Source organism: Lynx canadensis, chromosome B3, assembly GCF_007474595.2.
Source record: "Lynx canadensis isolate LIC74 chromosome B3, mLynCan4.pri.v2, whole genome shotgun sequence".
Lineage (NCBI taxonomy): Eukaryota > Metazoa > Chordata > Mammalia > Carnivora > Felidae > Lynx > Lynx canadensis.
This window is the reverse complement of record NC_044308.2, coordinates 5,787,062-5,813,295: the sequence shown is the minus strand read 5'-3', so window position 1 is coordinate 5,813,295 and position 26,234 is coordinate 5,787,062. Positions and strand designations below refer to the sequence as shown.

The 26,234-nt window shown below is 54.5% G+C and overlaps 1 protein-coding gene across 2 annotated transcripts; it reads right to left on the bottom strand.

Annotated features, from left to right (window-relative positions):
- Window positions 1-7,322: 7,322 nt before the first annotated feature.
- Window positions 7,323-26,233, bottom strand: MESP1 (mesoderm posterior bHLH transcription factor 1). Of its 2 annotated transcripts, XR_003969302.1 has the most exons (3): window positions 26,173-26,233; window positions 19,457-19,673; window positions 7,619-7,680 (listed from the first exon to the last, which is right to left on the bottom strand). XR_003969302.1 is itself a non-coding variant. In XM_030317376.1 (2 exons), exons 1-2 carry the CDS (start codon window positions 8,682-8,684, stop codon window positions 7,606-7,608), a joined length of 780 nt encoding a protein of 259 aa, XP_030173236.1. In that variant the 3' UTR covers window positions 7,323-7,605. The 2 variants fall into 2 exon arrangements, 1 of the variants encoding a protein (XP_030173236.1); XM_030317376.1 differs by lacking the exons at window positions 19,457-19,673; window positions 26,173-26,233 and adding an exon at window positions 7,980-8,684 and having other exon boundaries at window positions 7,323-7,680.
- Window position 26,234: the final 1 nt, after the last annotated feature.

Sequence of the window (26,234 nt, the reverse complement as noted above, 5' to 3'; positions counted from 1 at the left end):
CCATCCATGTAGTTGCAAATGGCAAGATTTCATTCTTTTTGATTGCTGAGTAATACTCCATTACATACATACATATATATATTATATGTATATAATACCAAAATCTTCTTTATCCATTCATCCATCGATGGACATTTGGGCTCTTTCCATACTTTGGCTATTGTTGATAGTGCTGCTATAAACATTTGGGTGCATGTGCTCCTTCGAAACAGCATACCTGTATCCCTTGGATACCTACCTAGTAGTGCAATTGCTGGGTCATAGGGTAGTTCTATTTTTAACTTTTTAAGGAACCTCCATACTGTTTTCCAGAGTAGCTGCACTAGCTTGCATTCCCACCAACAATGCAAAAGAGATCCTCTTTCTCCGCATCCTCGCCAACATCTGTTGTTGCCTGAGTTGTTCATGTTAGCCATTCTGACAGGTGTCAGGTGGTATCTCATTGTGGTTTTGATTTCTATTTCCCTGATGATGAGTGATGTTGAGCATTTTTTCATGTGTCGGTTGACCATCTGGATGTCTTCTTTGGAGAAGTGTCTATTCATGTCTTTTGCCCATTTCTTCCCTGGATTACTTGTTTTTTGGGTGTGGAGTTTGATAGGTTCTTTATACATTTTGGATACTAACCCTTTATCTGATATGTCATTTGCAAATATCTTCTCCCATTCTGTCGGTTGCCTTTTAGTTTTGCTGATTGTTTCCTTCACTGTGTAGAAGCTTTTTATCTTGATAAAAAGTTCCAATAGTTCATTTTTGCTTTTGTTTCCCTTGCCTCCAGAGATGTGTTGAGTAAGAAGTTGCCGCGGCTGAGGTCAAAGAGGTTTTTGCCTGCTTTCTCCTCGAGGATTTTGATGGCTTCCCGTCTTACATTGAGGTCTTTCATCTATTTTGAGTTTATTTTTGTGTATGGTATAAGAAAGTGGTCCAGGTTCATTCTTCTGCATGTCACTGCCCAGTTTTCCCAGCACCACTTGAAGAGACTGTCTTTACTCCATTGGATATTCTTTCCTGCTTTGTCAAAGATTAGTTGGCAATACATTTGCGGGTCCATTTCTGTGTTCTCTATTCTGTTTCATTGATCTGAGTTTCTGTTTTTGTGCCAGTACCATACTGTCTTGATGATTACAGCTTTGCAATACAGTTTGAGGGGCGCCTGGGTGGCTCAGTCGGTTAAGCGTCTACTTTGGCTCAGGTCATTATCTCCCGGTTCATGAGTTCAAGCCCCACATCAGGCTCTGTGCTGACAGCTCAGAGCCTGGAGCCTGATTCAGATTCTCTCTCTCCCTCTCTCTCTCTCTTTCTGCCTCTACCCTGCTCACACTCTGTCAAAAATAAATAAACAAAAAAAAAAGTGTCATACAGCTTGAAGTCTGGGATTGTGATGCCTCCTTTTTTGGTTTTCTTTTTCCAGATTGCTTTGGCTATTCAGGGTCTTTTCTGGTTCCACACAAATTTCAGGATTGTTCTAGCTCTGTGAAGAATGCTGGTATTATTTTGATAGGGATTGCATTGAATATGTAGATTGCTTTGGGTAGTATTGACATTTTAACAATATTTGTTCTTCTTATCCAGGAACATGGAATATTTTTTCCTGTGTGTGTGTGTGTGTGTGTGTGTGTGTGTGTGTTCTTCAATTGCTTTCATAAGCTTTCTATAGTTTTCAGTGTATAGATTTTTCACCTGTTTGATTTATTCTTAGGTATTTTACAGGTGTTGGTGCAATTATAAATGGGATTGATTCCTTGATTTCTCTTTCAGTTGCTTCATTGTTGGTGTATAGGAATGCAACTGATTTCTGTGCATTGGTTTTATCTCCTGCAACTTTGCTGAATTCAATGGATCAGTTCTAGCAGTTTTTTGGTGGAATCTTTAGGGTTTTCCATATAGAGTATCATGTCATCTGCCAAGAGTGAAAGTTTGACTTCCTCCTGACTGATTTGGATGCCTTTTATTCCTTTGTGTTGTCTGATTGTTGAGGCTAAGACTTCCAATACTACGTAGAATAACAGTGGTGAGAGTGGACATCCCTGTGTTGTTCCTGACCTGAGGGGGAAAGCTCTCAGTTTTTCCCCATTGAGGATGATATTAGCATTGGGTCATTCATATATGGCTTTTGTGATCTTGGGGTATGATCCTTCTCTCCCTACTTTCTTGAGGGTTTTTATCAAGAAAGGATGCTGTATTTTGTCAAATGCTTTCTCTGCATCTATTGAGAGGATCATGTGGTTCTTGTCCTTTCTTTTATTGATGTGATGAATCACGTTGTTTTGCAGATATTGAACCAGCCCTGCATCCCAGGTATAAGTCCCACCTGGTCGTGGTAATTTTTTTAATGTATTGTTTGATCTGGTTGGCTAATACCTTGTTGAAGATTTTTGCATCCATGTTCATCAGGGAAATTGGTCTATGGTTCTCCTTTTTCATGGGGTCTTTGTCTGGTTTTGGAATCAAGATAATGCTGATTTTATAGAAAGAGTTTGGAAGTTTTCCCTCCATTTCTATTTTTTGGAACAGCTTCAAGAGAATAGGTGTTAACTCTTTCTTAAATGCTTGGTAGAATTCCCTTGGAAAGCCATCTGGTCCTGGACTCTTGTTTTTTGGGAAATTTTTGATTACTAATTCAATTTCTTTACTGGTTATGGGTCTGTCCAAATTTTCTATCCCTGTTTCAGTTTTGGTAGTGTATATGTTTCTAGGAATTTGTCCATTTCTTCCAGATTGCCCATTTTATTGGCATATAATTGCTCACCATATTCTCTTATTATTGTTTGTATTTCTGCAGCGTTGGTTGTGATCTCTCCTCTTTCATTCTTCATTTTATTTATTTGGGTCCCTTCCTTTTTCTTTTTGATCAATCTGGCTAGGGGGTGATTTTTTGTTAATTCTTTCAAAGAACCAGCTTCTGGTTTCATTGATCTGTTCTACTGGGTTTTTTGGTTTCAATAGCATTGATTTCTGCTCTAATCTTTATTTATTTACTGTCTTCTGCTGGTTTGGGGTTTATTTGCTGTTCTTTTTCCAGCTCTTTAAGGTGTAAGATTAGGTTGTATATCTGAGACCTTTCTTCCTTCTTTAGGAAGGCCTGGATTGCTATATAGTTCCCTCTTATGACTGCCTTTGCTGTGTCCCAGAGGTTTTGGGCTGTGGTGTTGTCATTCTCATTGGTTTCCATGTACTTTTTAATTTCCTCTTTAACTTCTGGATTAGCCCATTTGTTCTTTAGTAGGATGTTCTTTAGTCTCCAAGTATTTGTTGTCTTTCCAAATTTTTCCTTGTGGTTGATTTCGAGTTTCACAGCGTTGTGGTCTGAAAATATGCACGGTATGATCTCGATCTTTTTGTACTTGTTGAGGGCTGATTTGTGTCTCAGTATGTGATCTATTCTGGAGAACGTTCCATATGAACTGGAGAAGAATGTATATTCGCAAATGTCCCTTTCTTGATGGTTCCAGCAAAGTCCGGAGCCTGCTTCTCACTGGCCCAAATGTGGTCTCATGCCTGAACCACTCGGTGCTGACCGTGCAGGCCTGTGTCACGTGCCCATCCCTGGAGCAATGCAGAGGGGGTGCCCACTGAAGCTAAGGAGGGGAGAGCACTGTCTGAAGAAAGAAAAATGCCAGACCTCAGGGGAAGAAGGCAGGAGGGGTGCTAAGCTTGGCCACGACCTCAGAGGTGCCCCTGTCCACTCTCCAAAGTCACGTGTTGCCAACACCAGGCCACCTCCCCATCTCCTAGTGTGTGTGGGGAGGGCAGGAAGGGGAGAGGGGAGCTGGGGCATTCGAAAGAAGCCTCACAGGCCAGGTCCAAGGGAGGGAGGAGGGGGAAGAGAGGAGGGTGGAGGGCAGAGGGCCTGGCAAGGCTCCGGGGAATGGGTGGAAGGGGCCTGAGCCACGCTGAGCTGGGGACCCACGGCTCTAGCCCCACTCGGGGCTGGTGCACCAGCGGTCCCCAAAGAGGAGCTTGCCCACTGGGCAAAGGGACCCCTCAGAAGCACCAAGAACCCTGGGTCTCCTCAGGGGAGGCTGGAACCAGTGTGAGTGGAAGGAGCACCCAAGGCACAACATTTGGGAGGTAGGGCCCTTAGGGTTGTGCAAATGCAGGGATGACATGTGGGGGGTCAGGGTGGGCTCCTGGCCTCACTCCGGGGTAAGTGGGGCTTAGCGGTTAAGGCTAGCTTCCCTCCCCAGCCCGGGGCCACCTGGTTCTCCAGATCCAGGCCCTTGCAAAATCCTGGCGCATCCACATGCCCTTTGGACGGACCTGCTTATTTGGTACCGCGTGGCCAGAGGGACACCGGGCTGGCCCTCCTCCAGACGCACCAGCCACCCACCCAAGGCAGGGGACCCCCCCCCCCAGTCCTACGCCTAGGACCTTAGGACGGGCCCATGCAGACAACTCATGACCACCTCCCCCATCCCCGCCCGGGGAGGGGGGGGTCCACACTGTGACCCCTGCAGCCTGTCCTTGAATCAATGTCTTGAATACAGAGCCGTCAGCTTAGCTGCCCCGCCTTAGAACCTGGCCCAACCAGCACCTACACAGTACAGTTTCCCCAGCGGGAGCAACATCTAGGCTCAGTAGGCAGAATGTTCGCTGCCGGCAATGACACTGGTGGCCACGGTGCAGTGGGGCCTTATTTTACCCCCCCCGCCCCCCCCCCCCCCCCCCAACACACACGCTTGCCCGCCAGGACTGTTCCAAACACCTGACTGGTCAACTGCCGCCCACCGTTGTCCCCGTCCCAACGGCCGGGTACTAACTTTGTGAAAAATGCCCTGTTTTCTGTGCTTTAGTGTCCCGATCTGTTAAATAGGTATAAGCGCACACACCTGCCCGCCTCACCTGCGGCGACTTGAGGTTAGACGGTGAATTGAAAGCCTTTAACACAGAGCCCGGCTCGGGTAACCAACCGCTCTGCCCATCCGACCCGGCCGGCCGGGACAGCAGCTCTTCCGAAGGACGCAGCGCCGCGGGCCAGCGGCCCCGTGGGGCACCCCGTGCCCACGCCACGCTCCGGCTCCCGCCTTCCAGCAGGCACGCGCCCCCGCCGCGCCAGGCCAGGGCACCCTGGCAGGGCCCCGGGTGAGGTGCCACCACCTAGCCTCCGTCCCAGAGACAGGCCGGCGTTCAGCTGTCGCCTAAACCGTGCGCCCCGGGGGAGGCACACAGGCGCCGCACTCACATCCGGGTCCCCAGCCAAAGCGGCCACCCACCCTCCGCTCCGGCGCGTCGGCTAGCCTCTTCCTTCCTTAACTCTCCCACCAACTGGCCACTTGTCACAGGTGCTGAGAACCGAGCGAGCGCACGCTGTCACCTACCTGGACGGTGCTCACTGACGTAGGCCTTGGGACGCGTACACAGGGTCTCCTCCCGGGGGGGGGCGGGCGGCGCCGGCCCAGCGAGGGGGCGCGGGCGCGGGCGCAGGCGCAGGCGCAGGAGAGGTGGGAGGAGCCCCCTTCCCGTCCGCCGTCCTCCGTCTTATTAGCAGAGACGTGTTAATGAAAATTCACACCGAGGTGCTGATAAACAGTGGGCCTCGCCGGCTCCGAGAAGGAGGAGAATGCTCTCCGCAGGGGAGGGCGCTGGCCGATGAGCCCCACTTATCTGTGAAAAGACTTGCTAATAACTTTAATTCCCCATCCGAAACCGCAGGGCCTTTGCCATGCAAACAGATTTTCTAACTTGGGTAGGGCCCCTGGAAAAGACTTCTCGCTCTGCTCCAGTTAGGGTCCTGGGAGGGGAGAGCAAGATGAGGGGCGAGGTGTGGGAAACGGGGTGATCAGCGGAGGTGTGAGGTCAGCCCCCCTGCAGGGCCTCTGCCTTTGGATCCCGCTCTGTGCGGCCAAATGCCGGCCAGGGTGCGTGCGCCTGGACGCCTGAACGTCACAGCGGTGCCCCCGGCCACGCCGAATTCCTGCCCCTCCCGGCCTGGGCCCGAGCACTGGAACTGATCTCTGAGGTGGTTTCAAAACAAACCTACCCGTACCGACGGATAAACAGATAAACCGTGGTATATCCGTGCAATGGAGTTATCACTGGCCAATAAAAAGAAATGAAATACTGATGCACCTAGGCCACACGGATAAACCCGGAAAACGTTAAATGAAAGAAGCAGGGCACAAAAGGCCTCGATTGTGTGATTCCAGTTACACAAAATGTCCGGAACCGGCCAATCTATGGAGACAGAAGGTAGATGCCTGGGCTGGAGAGGGGTGGGGGTGGGGGTGGGGGTGGGGGGTGGGGTCATGGGGAGCACCTGCTAATGGGCACAGGGTTTCTTTCCCCCGTGATGAAAATGTTCTCGATTTAGACAGTGGTGATGGTTGCATTACTACGAATATACTAAAGTCACTGAATTATAAGGTTGAATTTCATGGTATGTAAACTATATCTCAATAAAGCTACTATAAAAAACAAATGCTAAGGCCTGTGTTTCAAAGTTGCTTGGCAGGGAGGGGAGAACTTGGTATCCATAGAGGGCTGGGGGACCCTTGGGCAGAGGCTACATCCCCTAGCCTCACCTCAACTCCCCCACAAGGCTTGACTGCTTACCAGACCCCTTGAGCCAAGCCAGGCCCCTTCTGGGTCAAGGATTCCTTCTTCCCCATACACTGCATCCCTGATCTGAACCCAGCAATGCAGACACGAGTGTGGTTCCAGGTCAGCTATGTGGATTTGGAGGCAACCCCATGAGCCTCTCCACTCTAGCTAGGCCTCTGGGAGGTCACAGTTAACTCGGGACTGACTCATAAAATGTTAATGTCCCTAGCCCACCTGGAAGAGAAAGCAGAGTGAAGGGAGATAAGAAAATCCCAAGGTCCAGGCCACAAAGCTCCAGCACAAGGGGAATAAGGACTTGGGATGCATGGAATGAGTCCTTGGAGCTGGTGTCCTCTCAGACCCCAGAGCTGGCAAAACCTGACCAGGGAGGAGAACTTGGGATTCTGAATTCATACCGACCCTGAGTGCTGACCCTCAGTAAAATCGTTATTTGGGTATAAAATGTGTACAGGACCTGATGATGCACAGTAAGTACTAAGAAAACGTATTTTCTACACAGATACTTTGCTTTTAATGCACCTCCCACCAGGTTCAAGGAAAAGGGGGACAGGCTCCACGGCTACCACTTTCTCACATACAGCATCTTCCCCCTCCAGGCTGGCCTTCCTGGAATAGGACAGGCTAAGCCAGGGCAAAGGGGAAAGGGTCTGGGCCTTTGTGCTTTGAGGGCTGAAGACTGCCAGAAACTCTCTTAATTCTCCTAGGTTCTTCTTTGGAGAAGGGGAGGGAGCTTTGTGTCCATGCGAAGGAAGAAGAAACGGTCAACTGACACCAGCACAGTTTATTCACAAATAAATAAATACATAGTAGGCAGGCGCCCCCTGCCTGCCTCCAAGGGTCAACGTATGGGTTCCTCCATTGCCGGAGGGGCTGGGGAGAGTTGTCTTGGGTGGGGACGGGCTCTCGCTCTCAGGAATGCCCATGCCAGTATCGCAGGTGCCCTCTCCTAGGAAAGGGAGTCTGGAGAGGGGCCGTTTTGAAGGTGCTGAAAGCCAAAAGGGCCTCGATGCTCACAGGGCGCCAATTGTACGTCGTCACTTCGACTCAGGCCGGTGGCCACTCCAGGGGCGAGAGGGGCATCCAGGTCTCCAGCAGGGACAGCACGTCGCTGGGAAAGAGCTGGGGGGAGAGGGTATAGAGTTACCTTCAGCGCTGGCCGCCACGCGTGGGTGTCCGCGCTCGTAGGTTCCACTCGGGCACAAGAGCCTGTCCCCTGCGTGTCCTCTCCCTCCCCTCGCCGCTTGAGCGCCCCAGGCACACTAGCTACGCTGCTCGGGACAGCAAGCAAACAAGGCCAGGCTGCCGGCGGGGATGCCGCAGGAGGCCTGTGAGCGGCGGGCGCGGACGACAGGTAGCAGCACCCACGATGGCCCCGTGGGTGGGGGGAGAGAGTCCCGCGCGGGGAAGGAAGTACTAACCGGAGACGAGGGGCTCGGCTCCATTGCCTGCGATTCCGAACACGCCGCCTCGTCATAAAGCACTGGCGGGTCGCGCGGCTGCGGCGCCGCTAGTTCTCCGAGACAGGCCGGCGGGGACCCCCAGGACGCGGAGGGGCTGGCGGCTGAGCCCAGAAGCTGGGCGCGCGCCTCCACCCGCACCTGCGTCTGCGCGGGGCCGCCGTCGGGGCAGAGCGGGCAGCCCCGAGGCACCGCCGCGTCGCTGCGCCGCCGGCGCCGGCGCTGCAGGCTCTCCTCGCTGAGGCCCAGCACCGCCGACAGGTGGCCGATGTAGCGGATGGCCAGGCGCAGCGTCTCGATCTTGGTGAGGCTCTGGCCGGCGGGCGCCACGGACGGCGGCAGAAAGCGGCGCAGCTCGTGCAGGGCGCGGGCGAGCGTGCGCATGCGCAGCTTCTCGCGCTCGCTGGCGCTCTGCCGCTGCCCGGAGCCCAGGCGGCTGCTGCGCGCGCCGCGCCTCCCTGCGCCCCGGGCCCCGGCGGCCGCGTGGGTGCCGGGCCGTCCGGGGCTCAGCTCGGGGCTGCCGGCCGGGACGCTGCCCCAGGAGTCCGGGGACGAGGCGGGGGAGCAGCCGCAGTCCCTGTCGGAGGGCGGCGGAGGCCGAGGCGGGCCCCAACCCGGGAAGAGGAGCCAGGACTCGGAGAGCGGCGGGCACAGGGACTGGGCCATGGCGGCGGCGGCGCATCTGCGGACCGGCGCCCGGCGACCGCTTTATCCCGAGCCCGAGGTGTGAAGTGGCCCTTTCCAGGCCGCATCAGCACTTCAAAGCGGGCTCGGGGCCTGGAGGGGGCGGGGCCATACCCTTTGAACCAACGGGGGGGTGCTGAAGGTGCGGGCCCCTTGGCCGCCCCAGGTCGGCCCCACCTGGGCCCTCGCATGGGCACCGGAGCCAGCCACTGGGGCCTCTTGCCCGCGCTGCCTGGCGTGTTGGGCCAGCCCAGCAGGTCAGAGGAAGCGCGGTCCGGGGAACTGGAAGTACAGTACCTGGGCTTGGGGCTTGCCTTCACCTGTTGGGACCTTATGCAGATTCTTACGCTTTCTTGCAAATTCGTTCCCAGTTTGTATAACGGGAGCCTTGAGGCACACTGCAGCCAGGTCTGCAGAGTGAATAGGATGGGGACCCGGAGTGGGGCCCTGATCCCTGCTAGAGGTGAAAGGAGCAGTAATCCATTTCTTCTCTGAGGCAGACCGGTCCTGGACGTGGCCTTACCTGGTGGTGGTGATCGGGGGTGGGGGGACGGAGGGAGCACTATGAGGAAACTATCCCAGGCAAATCCAACAAGCTGGCCAAGTATGGCCACGTTGCTGGACCGTGTGAGCTGAGGGAGGGGAAGCCTCAGGCCCTCTAGGGCACCTTCTCCCTGGCAGGATCAAGGGCTTGGCAAGCTGCCACCACTGGCCACCAGTTGGCGTCCTACTATTTGGGGGCAGGTATATCAGGTTTTGCCATCGAAATGTGAGTGGACACGACATGGAAAAATGCACATAACAAAATTCATACCCCTCCGTAATAAAACTTCTCAGCCAACTAGCAATAGAGGGGAACCGTCTCAACCTGATAAAAGGCATCCACAAAGAGCCCACAGCTAATATCATAGTAAATAGTGGAAGAGTGAATGCTTTCCCATAATGTTGAGAACCAGGAGGGGATGTCTGCTCCTCCCCAGGCCTATTCGACAGTGCGCCGGAGGGCCTGGCTTGTGCAAAAAAAGAAAAGCATACAGATTGGAAAGGAAGAGACTGAACCGTCTCCACTCGCAACAAGACTGTCTACGTAGGAAATCTCAAGGAACCGATACTGCCTGCCTGATCCCTCAGGAGTTTGAGTTTATACACCTTGTCATGATAGCTACTTCATGCACAGATGTCTGTTGTCCACCTAGACGGTGAAGTACCTGGTGTGTAGCACGTCTTCAAGAGAAGCGGTATGTAGGGTCTCTTCCAGTGTGAGGGGTCTAACATTTTGCATCCCCAGTGCCTTCTAGCCCTGTGACTGCCGGGTGAGCTGGTCTGTAGCAAAGAAGGCCAAGTGGTTTAGCAGCTTCTCCCTGGGCATCTCTGCCCCCCACCGTCCCCCGCCCTCGCCTCTTTTATCTTCTCCTGCCCTCGGCTTCTTCCAGCACCTTCCTCTGCAGTCTGTCCCAGCGGGCCCAGAATGCTTACGCCCACGGTCACATCCAGGAGAGGCAGTCCCAACCCACCCCTGGGGAGAAGGGGAGCTGCCGTAGGACCCATTCCCAAGGAGAGTCTGGTCCAGGAGAGCCCTCCCAGCTTGAAGCTGTCAGTAGGGTCTCCTTTTGGACCCTGCTCGATGGATGCCCTCCTGGGGCTCCAGATCCAAGCTAAGAAGCTGGTATTGCAGCCCAGTGGCTGGGCTCTTTTGATCCCACCGGACCCAAGGGGACAAACAGTTGGGACTTGGTAGAGTATGTTGTGCACTCAGGCAAGGGGTGGGGGTGGGGGGGTGGGGTGCAGAATAAAGACCCGTCAAGCAGGAGGGATGGCATCTGAGAGGGCTCAGAGCCTCTGCTGCCAACCTTCTGAATGTCAAAAAAAAAAAAAAAATCCCTCCAATCCCCACAGATTTCTGATTTCCACTTTGTAGCTAATTGAGGAAACTCAGCACAACCCAAAACTCCTAGGCAATCAGCCACCCTTTTGCTTTACTCTCATCTCTGAAAATACAGTATGTGCGTGTGACCGGAAAGTCAAAAGCTCAATAAGTAATGAAGGGTGTAACAAAGTTCATTACTATCCCCGCCTCTGAGGCCTGCCATTCTGTGTCCAGAGGAAACCACCGGTGCCGGTTTGTTACTGTAAAAGCACAAAATCAACCAGACATGTTTTGGACAACAGGCCGTGTGTGTGGGAGGCAGACTGTTTATCCTGAAAAAACGCAGCTCTGTCTCCTGAGGATTCTCACATCTGGGACCTGAGGTTTGACATCCCTCGGGCACCTGCCCGGGAACCACCAAGAGGTCTGGAGCAGGGGAGGACACCGTGAGCGGTGCATGGCAGGCTGAAGGAGGGCTAAAAAGGTCCCGGGGCCAGTGTGGAGTCAAAGAGCCCACCAAAAGGGCATGAGAGAGGTGGGGCAGATGGCAGGGTTCCACCCCCGACCCCAACCTTGGCGTCTTCAGCCCTAAAGGCTGCCACCTGGGAGTCCCTCCCTCTCCTGCTGCCCTTGGGGTGTCCAGGCCCAGTCTGTACAAGGGCCACGGCCAGTGGGCCCGATGGAGCTAAGCTGGGGAAGAGGAGGGACCCCCCCCCCCCAACCTGGGGCCTGGGCTCCACCACCTCCTGTCAGTCGCCTCCCTTTTTCCTCTCCCCCCATCACCTTTGATCTCCTTATCGCCAGCCTCTCCTGTGGGTTCATTTGGGAGCTGCCCCCGTTAATGAGTTCTCCGGGCTGCAGGGCCCACACGCCCTCCCGCTGGGGTGAGGACTTCACACCTCTGGGGCCTGTGTTTTGACAAGTGCCGGTGCCAGTGGCTCCCGCTCCCCTGGCCCGAGCCTGCCTTCGCCTGCCAACGTGTAAGGCTGGGAAATGAGGCCTCGGGGCAGCCCCACTGAGCAGAGGTGAGAGTTCAGTTGCAGTCCTTGGCCGGGGTGGGGGCGGGCAGAGCAGGGCGGCATCCTCCCTGGTGGGGGGCCGGGGTCTCTCAGCCTTCCCGCTAGGAACCAGCCCGCTCCTCGGCCCAGCCTGGGTCCTGGACACCGCCCTCCCCCCCCCCCCAGCCTCAATGCCCTCATTTCCCGGCCAGCCCTTCTGACACAGGAGTGCTAATCAAAGGTGCTATGTCAATAGCCCCTTGGAGCCCCTAATCCCTGGCCCGCCGGAGCCAGAGGCCCCAGGAGAAGGAAGCAGCCCCCTGTACCGCCAGCCTGCTTAGCATCAGCAGGCGCATCTCCTGGGAAGCTCCTAATTCAGGTGCCCCTGCTTGCTGAGATCTTCCCACCACACCCCAGCACCCACCCGAGGCAGCCCCTTCATTGTTGTTTAAGGAGCTGCCACCTCCAGGCAGCCTAGAACACCCCTCTGGAGTGTGGCCAGCGTGGGTCAGAATAGAGTCCCCGTCCTGCCAGGTAGCACCTGTGTCATGTGGGTAACTCACTCTCCATCTCGGGGCCCACACAGCTTCTGCCTCTGGGCCAGGGGGTAATGCCTGCTGTGCTGACATATTGTAAGGATCGGATCAGAGTATACGGACGGGGCTTTGGGCAACACCCACGGGCACGCTTGCTGCCGTCGCTGGGGCCTGGCTGGGTCACAGCTGACAACCACGTGGCGATGTGGGCGTCTCTGCCTCCCTTTGTATGTGAGGGAATGGGGTGTAGGGAGGTTGTTCTAGGCCACGTGGCTAGCAGGGGCAGAGCTGGGGCCCGTTTGCCTGTGTGTGGGGCCCAAGCCCGGGTTCTCTCCTCCCCACCACCTCTCCTGTCTCTTCTGGAAGACGTGGGGGCCCCCTACCTCCCAGAGGCAGCCCCAAGAGTGAGGGTGCTGGCGTGGGAGGAGATTTCCCCAGAGACCTCAAGTGCCCACAACATCTTGTCACAAGTCACAGGGACCATGGGAGACGTAAGAATAAAAAGGTTTCCACACCCACCCTGGTCCTGCTGCACCAGAGCTGGAGAATCTGGGTATGAAAAGTACCATGTCCGGGGCGCCTGGGGGGCTCTGTCGGTTAAGCGTCCGACGGGCTCAGGTCATGATCTCACAGTTCGTGAGTTCTAGCCCCGTGTCAGGCTCCGTGCTGACCGCTCAGAGCCTGGAGCCTGCTTCGGATTCTGTGTCTCCCTCTCTCTCTGCCCCTCCCCTGCTCGTGCTCTTTCTCTCTCTCTCAAAACATAAACTAAAAAAAAATGTAAGGGGCGCCTGGGTGGCTCAGTCGGTTGAGCGTCCGACTTCAGCTCAGGTCACGATATGATGGTCCGTGAGTTCTAGCCCCGTGTCAGGCTCCGTGCTGACCGCTCAGAGCCTGGAGCCTGCTTCGGATTCTGTGTCTCCCTCTCTCTCTCTGGCCCTCTCCTGCTCGTGCTCTATCTCCCTCTGTCAAAAATAAACATTAAAAAGGAAAGAAAGAAAAGTACCGCCTCCCCCAGAATTATGAAGCTCGGCCACTTTTGAGAAGCAGTGCCCTATAGTGGCGTGGCCACCCCCGCCCCAATCCAGAGAGTGGAGAAAGCACTGGGAGTGTCCAGCCCCCCATCATGGTTCCTAAACCCCCGTGGGTCATGGGTGGATGTGGCTGCGGCCACCTGGAGCCCCAAAGCAGTCAGGGGGCTCAGCAGGAAGGCCCCCGACTTCTCTGCCGCCTCCCTCCTTCCCCAGCAGCCTCCCAGCTGAGGCCCCGAGGCTCCCAGGGAGACCCTTCCAACTAAGATCACCCCCGGCCCTCACACCTTTAGCTCCCGGAGCCTCTGAGTTGGCAGGCCATATGGAATAGATTATTCCGGACCTGAGATAATCTGATTATCTTGGTCATGGATCAGCTGGATGCTCAGCCAGTGGAAGTCACGGGAGGCAGAGGGGTGATGAGGAGGGAGGGGGTGGCAAGAAAGGAGAGAGGTTTGGCGGATTCCAGGAGAGACCCAAGGGCAAGTGGCAGAATCCGCAGTTCTGGGAGCGGGGCTGAGGGCGCAGGGGGAGCAGACAGTGCCTCTCTCGTAGGGGAGTCACATTTATGCTGCTTTGCTTCCTCTGGGCAAGCGGAGGAAGATGGCAGCTTTCTAGGGTAACGTGGGGAAACCAAGGCAGAAAGGGGTTAAGGAGGGGAACCGGCCCAAAGCAGAGATGCAGACATGTGGGTGTGGGGAAGCCTGTCACGCGGCACCTTGGTTTCCCCCAACTGTAAAATGGAGCCAGGACTCTCCACTGTCTGCCCTGGTTGGAAGGTTCCCTTCCCAGGCCAGAGAGTTGACGTCTGTCCGGGTGGACAGCTGTGGACCAGTGTCCTCAAATTCCCAGCCACCGCCAGCAGAGGGCACTGCCCAGCCGCCTGGGATTTGGGGATCTGAGCAGGGCGGACCTGCCTGTAACAAGCCTTTGTTCTAGGGCCAGGGTCAGGCGCCAGGAACCAGAGATGCAGGGGCTGACTTAAGAAGTGGGTGAAGCCAGCTCAATGCCAGTGTGATGGGCTGTGGGACTCCCAGATACGCCACTTGCCCTCTCTGGAGCCCTGCCTGCTCATCTGTTCACTGGGAAAAACATACAAGTGTGCAGAGAAGCAGAGGGACAGAGCCCAGAGGAGTGAGGAGAAGGGGGACGGGCCAGGAGGGAAGGGCCCAAGCAGGGCTCAGGTCCCCCGACCTTCCCTATACGCTCCTGGGAGCAAAGGCTGAAAAAAGACCACAAGCCGCTGGAAACTCTAAGCAGCGGATGCCTTGGGCTCGGTGCCCTTGCCGAGTCCCCGCTAAGGATTTGCAGGTCTAGCTCAGCTGCTGACCGAGGCCATGTCCAACACCAGCCCCTCCAGGAAGCACAAGGTAGACCTCCCTCCAGGCAGGATGGACAGTTCTGGGGTTCCTTGTAACCCCACCCCTACCCTTGCTGACCACTCACAACAGTGTGGTGAGGTGTCAGGACTGCGATGAGCCCCCCACCAGGTCACCGGGCGGCTCGGGCCCTCGGCCAACTCAGCAGGAGAAGGAGGGTACCCCCCGAGGCATCTGACATGAGGCCCAATAAAAAGCAGAGGGGAGGGGGGTGCCTGGGCTGTTCAGCCAGCTAAGCCTCAGGCTCTTGATTCTGGCTCAGGTCACGATCTCACGGTTTGTGAGTTGGAGCCCCATGTCGGGCTCCGCGCGGACATTGAGGAACCTGCTTGGGATTCTCTCTCCCGCTTTTTCTGCCCCTCCCCGTTGCAGGCACGTTCCCTCTTGCTCTCAAAATAAACTTAAAAAAAAAAAAAAAAAAGCAGAGTGGGGGCTCCTAGGACTGAACTGAACACCTGGCCAGCACCTGGGGGAGTGAGCCGACTCCGGGCAGAGGATTCTTTGCCAGAGGCGGGGGGGACAGGGACGTCCCTGGACAGAGTGGAGAACATCTAGGGGGAGGGGACAGAACTTAAAGCGACCAGATAACTAAATCACACAGAAGGGTCTTACCTGGTCAGTACAGATGACGTGCTAAAGACTGAGGGAAAGGATGAACTCAGTCCTCTGTTCTCGAGGCTCCCTCAGCAAGAGAAATCCAAGATCAGCCCCTGGCCTGAGCCAAGGGAACCTCCTTGCCCCTTGGAGATGGTGCCCCAGCCCGAGAATGCGCTCGCAATGCCCGGCACGGCATGGCACAGGTGGCCGGGCTAGCTGGGGCCCCCAGCCGGGCTGGCTGCCCAAAACCAGGTTAGCCTCGACAGCCCACCTCCGGGGCTTCTCCGAGGCCAGCCTACAACTTCAGAACAGCCTCAGCACGCCCTCTGCCCAGCGGTTTCCCTGGCGGGAATTCCATGCCGCTGGGTGGCAGAACCAAGTTCTAGAAAAATCCATCCAGTAGGACGCCACCACCGATCCACGCAAAAACAAGAGAGAACACAGATCTAAAAAACAACCCCCGCACAGAAAGTCATCGAACGATACCGTGCGTGTTCGAAGGGTCTACTGTGCGCACGTGTGTACGAGCACAGACAAGTCTCACGCAGTAGGAGTCTCAGCCAATCTGTGGGTGACTACAGGACTTACTCGGTGGGTGGGCGGGGACAGATCTGGGTTCTGGAAGGAGGTCAAGGGAGACTTTCATCTCATCTGGAATGCTTAATTTTTTCACAAGGAGTTTGCATTCGTTTATTACACGTGCAACTTATCTTTTTTTTAAAAAATTTTAAAATGTTTTTATTTTTGAGAGAGAGCCAGAGTGCAAGTAGGGGAGGGGCAGAGAGAGAGGGAGACACAGAATCCAAAGCAGGCTCCAGGCTCTGAGCCGTCAGCATGGAGCCCGACACGGGGCTCAAAGCCACGAACCGCAAGATCATGACCTGAGCCGAAGGTGGACACTTAACTGACAGAGCCGCCCAGGCGCCCCTTACACATGCAACCTAAAAATAATTTTTAAAATCTAGGTATCAGGATGTCCCTGTGTGGAAAACTGTAAGGCATCTCAGTGTGCACCAGGGAACTTCTCGGCTAACCTGCTACCACCACATCATGGGAGCACTAGGCGTGCCCTAAACATCTCATCGCAGAAATACATCTACTCACGATACGGAGAATGTGGATACGTTAGTGAGAAGAGTCGGTCACAAAACCACAGGCTCTCTTCATACCCAAAGAACTTGGAAGCAGGCACTAGAACAGGGATTTGGACACCAACTTTTGTAGGAGCATTAAGGCACAAGAGCCAAAAGGTGGAAACGACCCAAATGTCCAGCAATGGATGAATGGAGAAACAGAATGTGGTCTGTATGTGCAATGGAGTATTTTTCAACCACGAACAGGAATGAAGTTCAGGCACATGCTAACCCATGGACAAATCCTGAAGGCATGAAAGGAAGCCATATGCGGGGCACCTGGGTGGCTCAGTCGGCTAAGTGTCCAATTCTCGGTTTCGGCTTAGGTCATGATCTCGTGGTTCGTGAGTTCGAGCCCCGTGTCGGGCTCCTCGCTGACAGTGTGGAACCTGTTTGGGATTCTCTCTCTCTCTCTCTCTCTCAAAATAAATTAACTTTTAAAAAGTAAAGTAAGCCAGACACAAAGAAAAAGTACTGTATGATTCCACTTCTGCGAGGCACCTAGAACAGACAGATTCATAGAGACAGGAAGTGGTTGAGAGGTTACCAGGGACTGGGGGTAAAGAGAGTTCTTCCTTGATGGGTCCAGAGCTTCTACGTGAGGTGATGAAAACTTGTGGAAAGTGACGGCTGCCTAACACTATGACTATAATGAATGGCACTGAATTGCACACTTAAAAATGATTAAGATGGCAAATTTTATGGTAAATATATTTTACCCCAATTAAAACAATTTTAAGTACTATACACACAGAACTGTTGAATTATACACTTTACACAGGTCAACGTATGATGTGTGAATCAAATCCCAATAAAGCTGGTATGAAAAATAAAACATACCAGAAGCTTCAAAAGATGGAAAAACTAAAACAGAAAAAACCCCGACACGCTGTCTCTTGATGCGTCTATCTCTATGTTCACGTACTTGCAGGGAAGCCTGGAAAATGACAGGATGCAGGGGCAGGGTCCGTGCTAACCTGGGGCCAACCCAGTGCACCACTCACTCTCCCACACTGTCCTTCCCCAGAGCTGCGGGACCCCAGGTGACCGCTTCCCCCCAGCAGGGCAGGCAGGCGAGACTTCTCCAGTCCCACATGCTGAGTGCATGTCCCAGCAAGGACACCCATTTCACAGATGAGGAGACTGAGGCTCAGGTGGGGCCCGGAGCCCAGGCACGGCGGGAACCTAGGCCTGAGCTGCCTCCGGGACCGAACCGGGCAGTTCTGGGGCTGCCGCAGGCCCTTCCACACCAGCCTCCGTGGCCTGGCCTTCTTGTTGGAGGAAGAGTGGCAGGCCCACCCCTGTGCCCCTGGCCCACTGGGCAGCCCTCCAGCCCTCCCGTGCTTCCCCTAGCCAACGGGGCCGCGTCCTCCCCGCCAACCTCCACATTCTCTGCCACTGGCTCCTGGGCCCAAAGGCCGAGGCTCCAGTCAGCCCTCACCCCGCCTGACTGCTGTCGCCCGACTGGCCTCCCGCCTCCGCCTCTTCACCCTCCCCCTCCTCAGGACTTCTGTCCAAACTCCCCACTCGGGAGGCCTTTCCGACCCCGGCCAGCTCCTCCCACCGCTCCCCTTGGGGCTCCAGCCCGCTTTCACGGTCCACACCAGTGCTGCCTTTCCCCTCCCAGGCCTGGGCTCACACCTGGTCCCCCGGTTAGGAACCCGGCACCTCCACCTGGAGAAAACCCACGACTTCAGGTCCCTCCCTTCCTCCTGGGACCTGCCCTGATCACCTGGCCACATAGTGCCTCTCCGTGGCCCCGGGGTACCCGCACCCAGGCCACCACAGACTCAGAATTTGCCTTTCGCCTCCTCCAACCTCTGAATCCCGGAGGGCACGTCCCTCCCTGGAGCCTCGCTGATGGCACGGTGTGTGCCCTCTGCTGGTCCGAATCCTGACTCTGGGGACTGAGGCAAAGGAACTGATCTCTCCGGTCCGGCCCGGCCCATCTAAGCAAGGGGAGAACAGCAGGCTGATAAAATTATGGGGTTTAAGCCCTGAACGGGTCCCTCGCTGCAGGCACGGTGTTGGGCACTGGACAGTGTGGTGCTCAGAAGACCAGGCGGTTCTAAGGTCCGGTCAGGGTGCCCTTGCCCTGGTGGCTTCAGTCGTGGGCCTCCTGGTGACACCGATGGCACTCTGCCTGGCAGGCCGTGTCAGGCACCAGCCCCTGGAGCCAGGGGAGAGGACTATCTGGGCAGGTGGACTCAGGGCTCATGTCCTCTCCCCTCCCTCTCTCCCCCTCTCAGGGGCCTAGGCCCCGCCTTTCCCTGGGCCTCCCAGGGTGGGGACCTGCAGCCCCCGCCCCCAGCCCACAAGGGGTTTCGGGGTTGCCGAGAGGACCGCTGCCGGGCTGTTTTGGAGGCCCCTGAACACCCTCGTTCCCAAGTCGACACCTTCTGCCCTGGGGGAGGCGGCCTTGTGTCAACAGGCAGAGAGGAGGTGTGAAGGCAGCCACAGTGGCCGAGGGAGAGGCCGGGCTGGTAATGAGAATACCACACTGTGGCTACAGGCCCCACGAGCCCTGCCTGCATCCTTCCCTCCCACGTTCCCACAGCCCGGACACCCCCAGGGCCCGGAAAGGACTCAAGGGGGAGGAAGGGAAAGGAGACCCATAGAGGCCAGGCCTTCCCTGGGCTCCGCTCTGGGTCCCTGGGTCTGCTCCTGGGGGCCCTACACTGCCTGTCCGGGGAGAAAGAGCAGGTGCAGAGCTTCCAGGAGCAGGGCCGGGGGTGAACAAACGGTGAGGCCCGTGCGAGGCCACCAAGAGCAGGCTGGACCACAGTCACTGCCCCCGCCCCAAGGCCGTGAGCAGGGCCAGAGCTGAGTGAGCACGTTTGGTCGGGCCTGGGCCGCGGCCCTCCTCATCTGACAGGTGGCCTGGGGCAAAGCTCTGGGAAGTCCACGGGGGAGGATGGGACGGAGGCCTCAGTTTCCTCACCTGCGTAATAAGATCATTGACACGGACACCGCCTGCCTCAGAGCGTCAACCTGGCTGGGGCCATGCTGGCCTTGTGGTGCCAGCCCAAGACGGGGCCCGGCTGAGCCAAGGCTTCAGGCACAGAGAACAGGGGTGAGAGCATCTGGACTACCGAGGCACCTGGGAGGCCTCGTTCTGTGCCTGAAGGGGCCCCTACGGCTGCCCTCACACAGCCCAGAGTCCTGAGGCAGCGGCCCCATCTCCTCCCTGATTCCTGGCCCCAGCTCCTAAAGTACCTCAGGGATTATCCCGTCGAACCCCGTTTAGTGGGGCTTGTCAGTGTCGGCAGAGGCGAGAACAGCCATCCACTCCAGCTCCCGCTTGCGCCGGGCACGTACTCGGCTGGCTTCTCCTTGATCACCTCCACCAACCGGCCACTCACTCCCTCATAAGACAGCAGCTCTGATCTTAGAAAGTTCTTCAGTCTCCCTGGAGTATTCCCCCTGCAGGCACCTGGGGACAACCATCACGTCCCTGAGTGTTTTTTTTTTTTTTTTCTTTTTGGACAAAACATCGCTGAGTCCTTCACCCCCCCCCCCCCCCGCCTTTAATCCCCCTCACGAATCTTGGCCCAATTACTCTGGCTAGGGCCCATCCTGCACAGAAAATAGGAGGCCGTCGCCTCCTTGGTTGAAGACCTCTGTTTCTTGCAAATGCAAATGGGATCACATTTGCTTCTGGTGCCCTTGATGCCTGGAAGGCACTGACTACGATGCCCTTTCCACGTGTGCCGCTGGTTACACGATGCCGCCTGGCCCTGAACGGGGACGGAGGACACGTGGAGCCCTGTGGAGCCCTCATTAGATCCAGCCTGTCAGCGTCTCTTCATTACCCGGTTCGCTTGCCGCACTTGCCCCAAATGAGATCAGTTCATATCTTCATTCAAGATCATAGCGCTGCCCTTGACGAGGCTGGGAACAGAGTCGGTGGCACGTCGCTGGAGACCTTCCTCCAGGTGGTCACCCATCCTTCATCGGTGGGAACACTGAATCTGTTGTGAATTCGCTGAACTCTCATCCAGCTCGCATGGCCCCATTTGTTGTTGACAAGGATATCCTAGGCACTTCTTTGTCATGTGCACAGGAATTATGTGTGGCTGTTCTTACACAGCCAAATGTGAACAGCTTAAGACAGGCTGGTGATTTGTTTTCTCTCACAGTAAAGAAAGTTAGGGATAGACAGTTCTGGGCCAGTACAGTGTTTCTGTGTTATCATCAATGCCTCAGGCTTCTTTCTGCTCCATCATCCTTACGGTATGACTTCTGTCCCTGGGATTGCTTCAGTGTCACGAAATGGTTGCTGAACCTCCAGCCATCACATTTTCCAGGAAGAAAATATAAGCGGGCAGAAATGTAGGAGTGTACCTCTCTACTTTAAAGAGCTTTCCTGGGGCGACTGGGTGGTGCAGTCGGTTAAGCGTCCGACTTCAGCCAGGTCACGATCTTGCGGTGCGTGAGTTCGAGCCCCACGTCAGGCTCTGGGCTGATGGCTCAGAGCCTGGAGCCTGTTTCCGATTCTGTGTCTCCCTCTCTCTCTGCCCCTCCCCCGTTCATTCTCTGTCTCTCTCTGTCCCAAAAATAAATAAACGCTGAAAAAAAAAAATTTTAAAGAGCTTTCCTAGAAGCCCCATTTAATATTTCTACTAACATCTCATTGGCCGTTCCATGAATACGGGAGGCTGGGAAATGTAGTTTCTTACTGGGCATACTGCCACCCCCAACAATACACAGTCCTCTTATTAAAAATATATATAAGGATGCACCTGGGGGGCTCAGTTGGCTAAGCATCCGACTCTTGGTTTCAGCTCAGGTCGTGATCTTACGGTTCATGAGATCAAGCCCCACATTGGGTTCTGTGCTGACAGCGTGGAGCCTACTTCAGATTCTCTCTCTCCCTCTCTCTCTGCCCCTCCCCCCACCCTCTCTTCTAAGTAAATAAACATTTTAAAAAAGATATAAGAATAGAGGCTGTACCAGACGTTGTGTGTACAACTAGAAGTGTCTGCAATACTAGGGAACACTACTGACCATGTTTCCCTGATCTAGCCGCCACCTCCTCCTATCAGGAGGGGCTGAACCCGGGGCCAGTAGCCCACTGAGGCCCAGAAGGTAATCGCCTTATCTAAGAGCGTACAGCTTTAGACGTCCCTCCTTTTAACACGAGAGTCAGATGAGGAAGACAGAAACAGAGCTGGCTCAATTGGAGGACGCCGTGGGGCACGGCCCAGACCCAGCTTGTTCGCCGAGCACCTGGGGCAGGTTCCTGCACAGAGCGGGGATGCTCGAGGGTCCCAGAGGCAAGCTGGACAGGCACCTGGGCCAGGACCCAGCCACCAGGAGGAACAGGTTCAGATGCTCCGTTCCTAGCTTTAGCGGGGCTGGTTGGCTCCAGCCCCAGGCATCTGAGCTCTCCCGTTCCCTCTGTACTACAGCTGTGGTGACCCCTGCCACAGGCCAGGAGCTGGAGTGCCCTGCTGAGGATGACCCCCACACTAGGTCCACGGAGAAGGGCTGGAGGGGGAGGAGGGGGACGGGGTGGGGTGCACTGGGCCTGGTGCAGGAGAGGGTGTCAGGAATGGAAGGAATCACCTTCTTCTAGGGCTAAGACTAAAAGATATCCTTACCCACACCCCGACCTAGTCCTTTGCCTACTTCCTTCTGTTGCCCCTGAACTTGCTATAAGCAAGATTTATAAACGTAGGCTCTGTGATAAGCTCTATGACACGCATTATGTTTATTTATCTCAACAATCGCTCTGGAGATCAGAATCCCCACTTCACAGATGAGAAAACTGAGGCTGAGTAAATCACCCAAGTTCTCCCGGCTTATAAGGGGTGAAGCTGGGACTCTAAGCCAGGTCAGTGTGATTCCACAGCCTGGCATCCTAACTATTAGGCTACATTGCCTCCCTGTGCTTAGGTGGAGAACCAGTGCAGGGGGTGGTGGGGATCCACTTTGGCTTCCCCCCTGGGAGTGGGGCTGGCACACAGTGTGTCCCTGTGCTTCCAGAGCCTGGCTGAGGGGCCTGGTGAAGAGCCAGGGCCCCGTCTTCTAGAACTTACGCTCTGACATCCCAGTCAGTCTGAAGCCTGGGCTCTGGGGCTAGCTCAAACCAAGACAGGAGGCCAGGCTATCTTACAGAAGAAAGGATAGTAAGCAGGGCTCTGTGCTGGCGGTGGATTCTCATTATTCACCAAATCCTTTCATAGGAAATGCCCCCGGGCTGGCTCTAAGGGGGTGGGGGGAGGAGGACTCTGGATATCCAGAACCTTCCAGGAGCTCACAAGGCTAATCCACCTCTCCACATCTACCTCCACATCTACCTCCAGCAAAAGGGCAGTGCTGTTTGGCAAAAACTAAAAACACTTAACTAAAGGGGCACCTGGGTGGCTCAGTCGGTTAAGCATCAGGCTCTTGATTTCAGCTCAGGTTATGATTTTCACAGTTTGTGAGTTTAAGCCCGCACAGGCCTCTACGCTGATGGTGTAGAGCCTGCTAGGGATTCTCTCTCTCTCTCTCTCTCTCTCTCTGCCTGGTCTCTCAAAGTAAATAAATAAATAAATATAAAAATAAAAATAGGGGCGCCTGGGTGGCGCAGTCGGTTAAGCGTCCGACTTCAGCCAGGTCACGATCTCGCGGTCCGTGAGTTCGAGCCCCGAGTCGGGCTCTGGGCTGATGGCTCAGAGCCTGGAGCCTGTTTCCGATTCCGTGTCTCCCTCTCTCTCTGCCCCTCCCCTGTTCATCCTCTGTCTCTCTCTGTCCCAAAAATAAATAAACGTTGAAAAAAAAATTTTTTTAATAAAAAATAAAAATAAATAAAAACACACTAAAGATGCATCAATAAGGGTCTGGCTGGTGCACACATGCCATGGAATATTATAGAAATGTTAAAAGGAGTCAGAAAGCTCAGTATCAACAGCACATTAACCTGAAAAACTTCAGAGTCTGGATCAAGAAATATACATGAAACCATATGAATTTTGTTTACAACCGTCAACCACATGCATATCAATTCCTTGATAGTACACTATGACAAGCCTTTTTTAGTACCGTGCAGGCTTGGATGAACAACGACTTATTCTAAATGATTTGCCATTATTTCGACCTAGAAAGTGTAGAATTGGCTGTTTTCGAAGTCCCCGCTGCCCTTAGGAAAAAGTATTATCTTTTTTTTTTTTTTTACTTGGTTTAAATCCTCTTGAGTCATGAAATATTGCATAACTGCCTGCTTCTTTCCAAAGAGAGCCCGTGTGGATTCAAAGCCACTGTTAAGTGATTCAGCTTCTTCCTGTGCTATGGATGAATTAAAATTTTCCTTTCCTCCTTCACGGCAGCTAGAATAAACAAGAGTTGCCTTGACCAACGTTATTCAATGTCAATTACTATTTCATCATCATGTTGCATAGAGTGGTAATTTCGGCCTATTTTCCCTAATATTTAATGTTTATTTTTGAGAGAGAGAGAGAACGTGAGAACATGAAGGGCAGGGGCAGAGAGACCGGGAGACACAGAATCCAAAGCAGGCTCCAAGCTCTGAGTTGTGAGCACAGAGCCCGAGGTAGGGCTTGAACCCATGAACCATGAGATCATGACCTGAGCCGAAGTTGGATGCTTAACTGACTGAGCCTCCCAGGCGCCCCAATTTTCTCTAATATTAAAAAAACAGTAAGTTCTGAGCAGAAAGTAATGAAATGTCATCATTGAACGTTTATCTACACCTCCTGCCATTTTACATTTTTCCCCAGTTGAAATTATCCACTCTAATGTTCATATGACATTTAAAATTTTTTTTTAACATTTATTCATTTTTGAGAGACAGAGAGAGACAGAGTACGAGCGGGGGAGGAGCAGAGAGAGGGGGAGACACAGAATCCGAACCAGGCTCCAGGCTCTGAGCTGTCAAAACAGAGCCTGACGTGGGGCTCGAACTCACCGACCAGACCGCGAGATCACGACCTGAGCCAAAGTGGGACATCCAGGCACCCCTGTAGGATGTTTAAATATTCACCCATTTAAATCAAACTATGACAGTCTATGCATCAGCTACAATATCCTGACAGGCAATTGCTCTAAGACACGCTGTTGAATGATAGAAAGCAAGTTACAGAAAACCTGCTACAACGATACCTCGTTTATATGTGTCAGTGTGAATGCCTGGGCCGGGACTGGAAAGGCACCAGACGACTTAACAGCCGCTGCCTCTAGTGAGGGGTAATAGGGACTCCAGCTTTATCTGCAAAGTCCCGTTGCTCACAAAGAGAATGTATTAGTTATGTAATTGGTGGAACTAAATACTTACTTTTAGGAACAGCCACAAATAGTACAAGGCCGTTTACTACTTCCAGCTGGTCCAGGCCAATCTATTCCAGAAACTTCATCGTGCTGACCTTTAGTTATCGATTACCGAATTTTTTTTCATGTCATACTTCTGCTACGAAGTCCATTTGGCTCCCCAATTTCTTAGTCCGGCCCCAGCCACGGTGTGCTCGAGCTCTCCACACCAGCCTGCTTGCACACTGCTCCAGAATTTTCCAGAAGCACCTTGGCAAGTCCCACTGCCAGGTTTTGCTTATGCAGTTCCCACGGCCAGAATGCCCCCTACCTGCCTCTCTCCTTACCCAAGTCCTACTCATGGTTCAGGGCCCAGCTGTGACCTCTCCAGCTCTGTGGCCAGAGCCCTACCGTCCCTGCCCCTCATGTGGCCCTTAGCCTCTGAGTTCAGCCCTTTCTCCGCAGATCACAAAGGACACTGATGCCTCCTTTAAACTGTAATCACTGCTGAGGAGTGAGAGCTTTACTCTTGGAGTCTCGGCGTTTATCCTCAGAGACTACAACAGTCCTCTGAGTAGATACTCTAACGACATTATTCCTGTTTAATGGAGCAGACGCTGAAGCTCAAGTTAAGAGCCCTGCCCAAGGGCACACAGCTAGTTAATGGTGGACCTACTCAATGTATAATGGCCTGTTCACCTGTCTCTCCCACAAGGCTGAAATGTCACGAGAGCAGAGACCGCAACTAGCCTGTTCACCCTGGCGTGCCTGACATTTACCAGTGGCTAACAAAAATATGAATTAAATGAGCAACGCCTCCAGCATCTTGAAATGGAAGTACCGTGCCTATAAAATGATAGCAGCAAACATTCAGCCCACTTTCCAGGCCTATACTAAGTGGTTCCACAGACGGTTCCACTAAGTACCAGCAGCCATTGTAGGCGGTGGGTATATGGGATTATTACTGCTAGGAGACTGAGGAAGCTTGAGCCTCCGAGGAGTTCAGGGACTTGCCCCAGGTCACACAGCAAATAGCCTCAGGCCTGCCTGGGGGCCCACCTCCCTCCATGTTCCTCACCCACTGCACCCGATTCCTCTTCTCATCTCAGGATGCTCTGTTTGATTTTTCAGGGACAGAAACTATCTGTGGATAGTGAGATGACTTTCTTCATGTCATTCGGCAAACCGGCAAGTGCAGGTTCCGGGGGTGGGGGTGGGGCAGCCCAGGAAGGATCCACCTGTATGACCCCCTATTTGCACCCCACCCCACATACTATGGGCAAATCCCTCTGGGCTAGTGGGGAGTTACTGGGCTAAGGCCCCCCGCCCTGCCACGGGGCTGGTGATGAGACAGGCGCCCGGGTCCGCTCTTCACACGAGGGGCAGCCCGGCCGCCCCCAGACGATGGCACTGCCCACCACTGTTGGGCCCCTGGGCACTCACCGCGCCACGAGCCCGGGTGGGTGGGAACTCGGTAAGAGGCTTAGCAGCTCCATCCAGATGCGAATTGTCCCTCCCACACTTCCCGGGCTGCAGGGGCCTCCATTAGAGCCCCCGAGGAGTCAGAATCCACACCTCCGCAAATGGGCCCGCTTTCCCAAGGCCCCCCCCCTGCCCAGGCCTTCCCTGGGCTCTGTGGGTTTTGACACCTCTCTGCAACCTGGCAGGGGGGCACCTCTCACCTTTGGTCCGGATAAAAGCTCAAGCCTGGAGGTGGCCGGCCCAGCCTCCCAGAGCCCGCAGC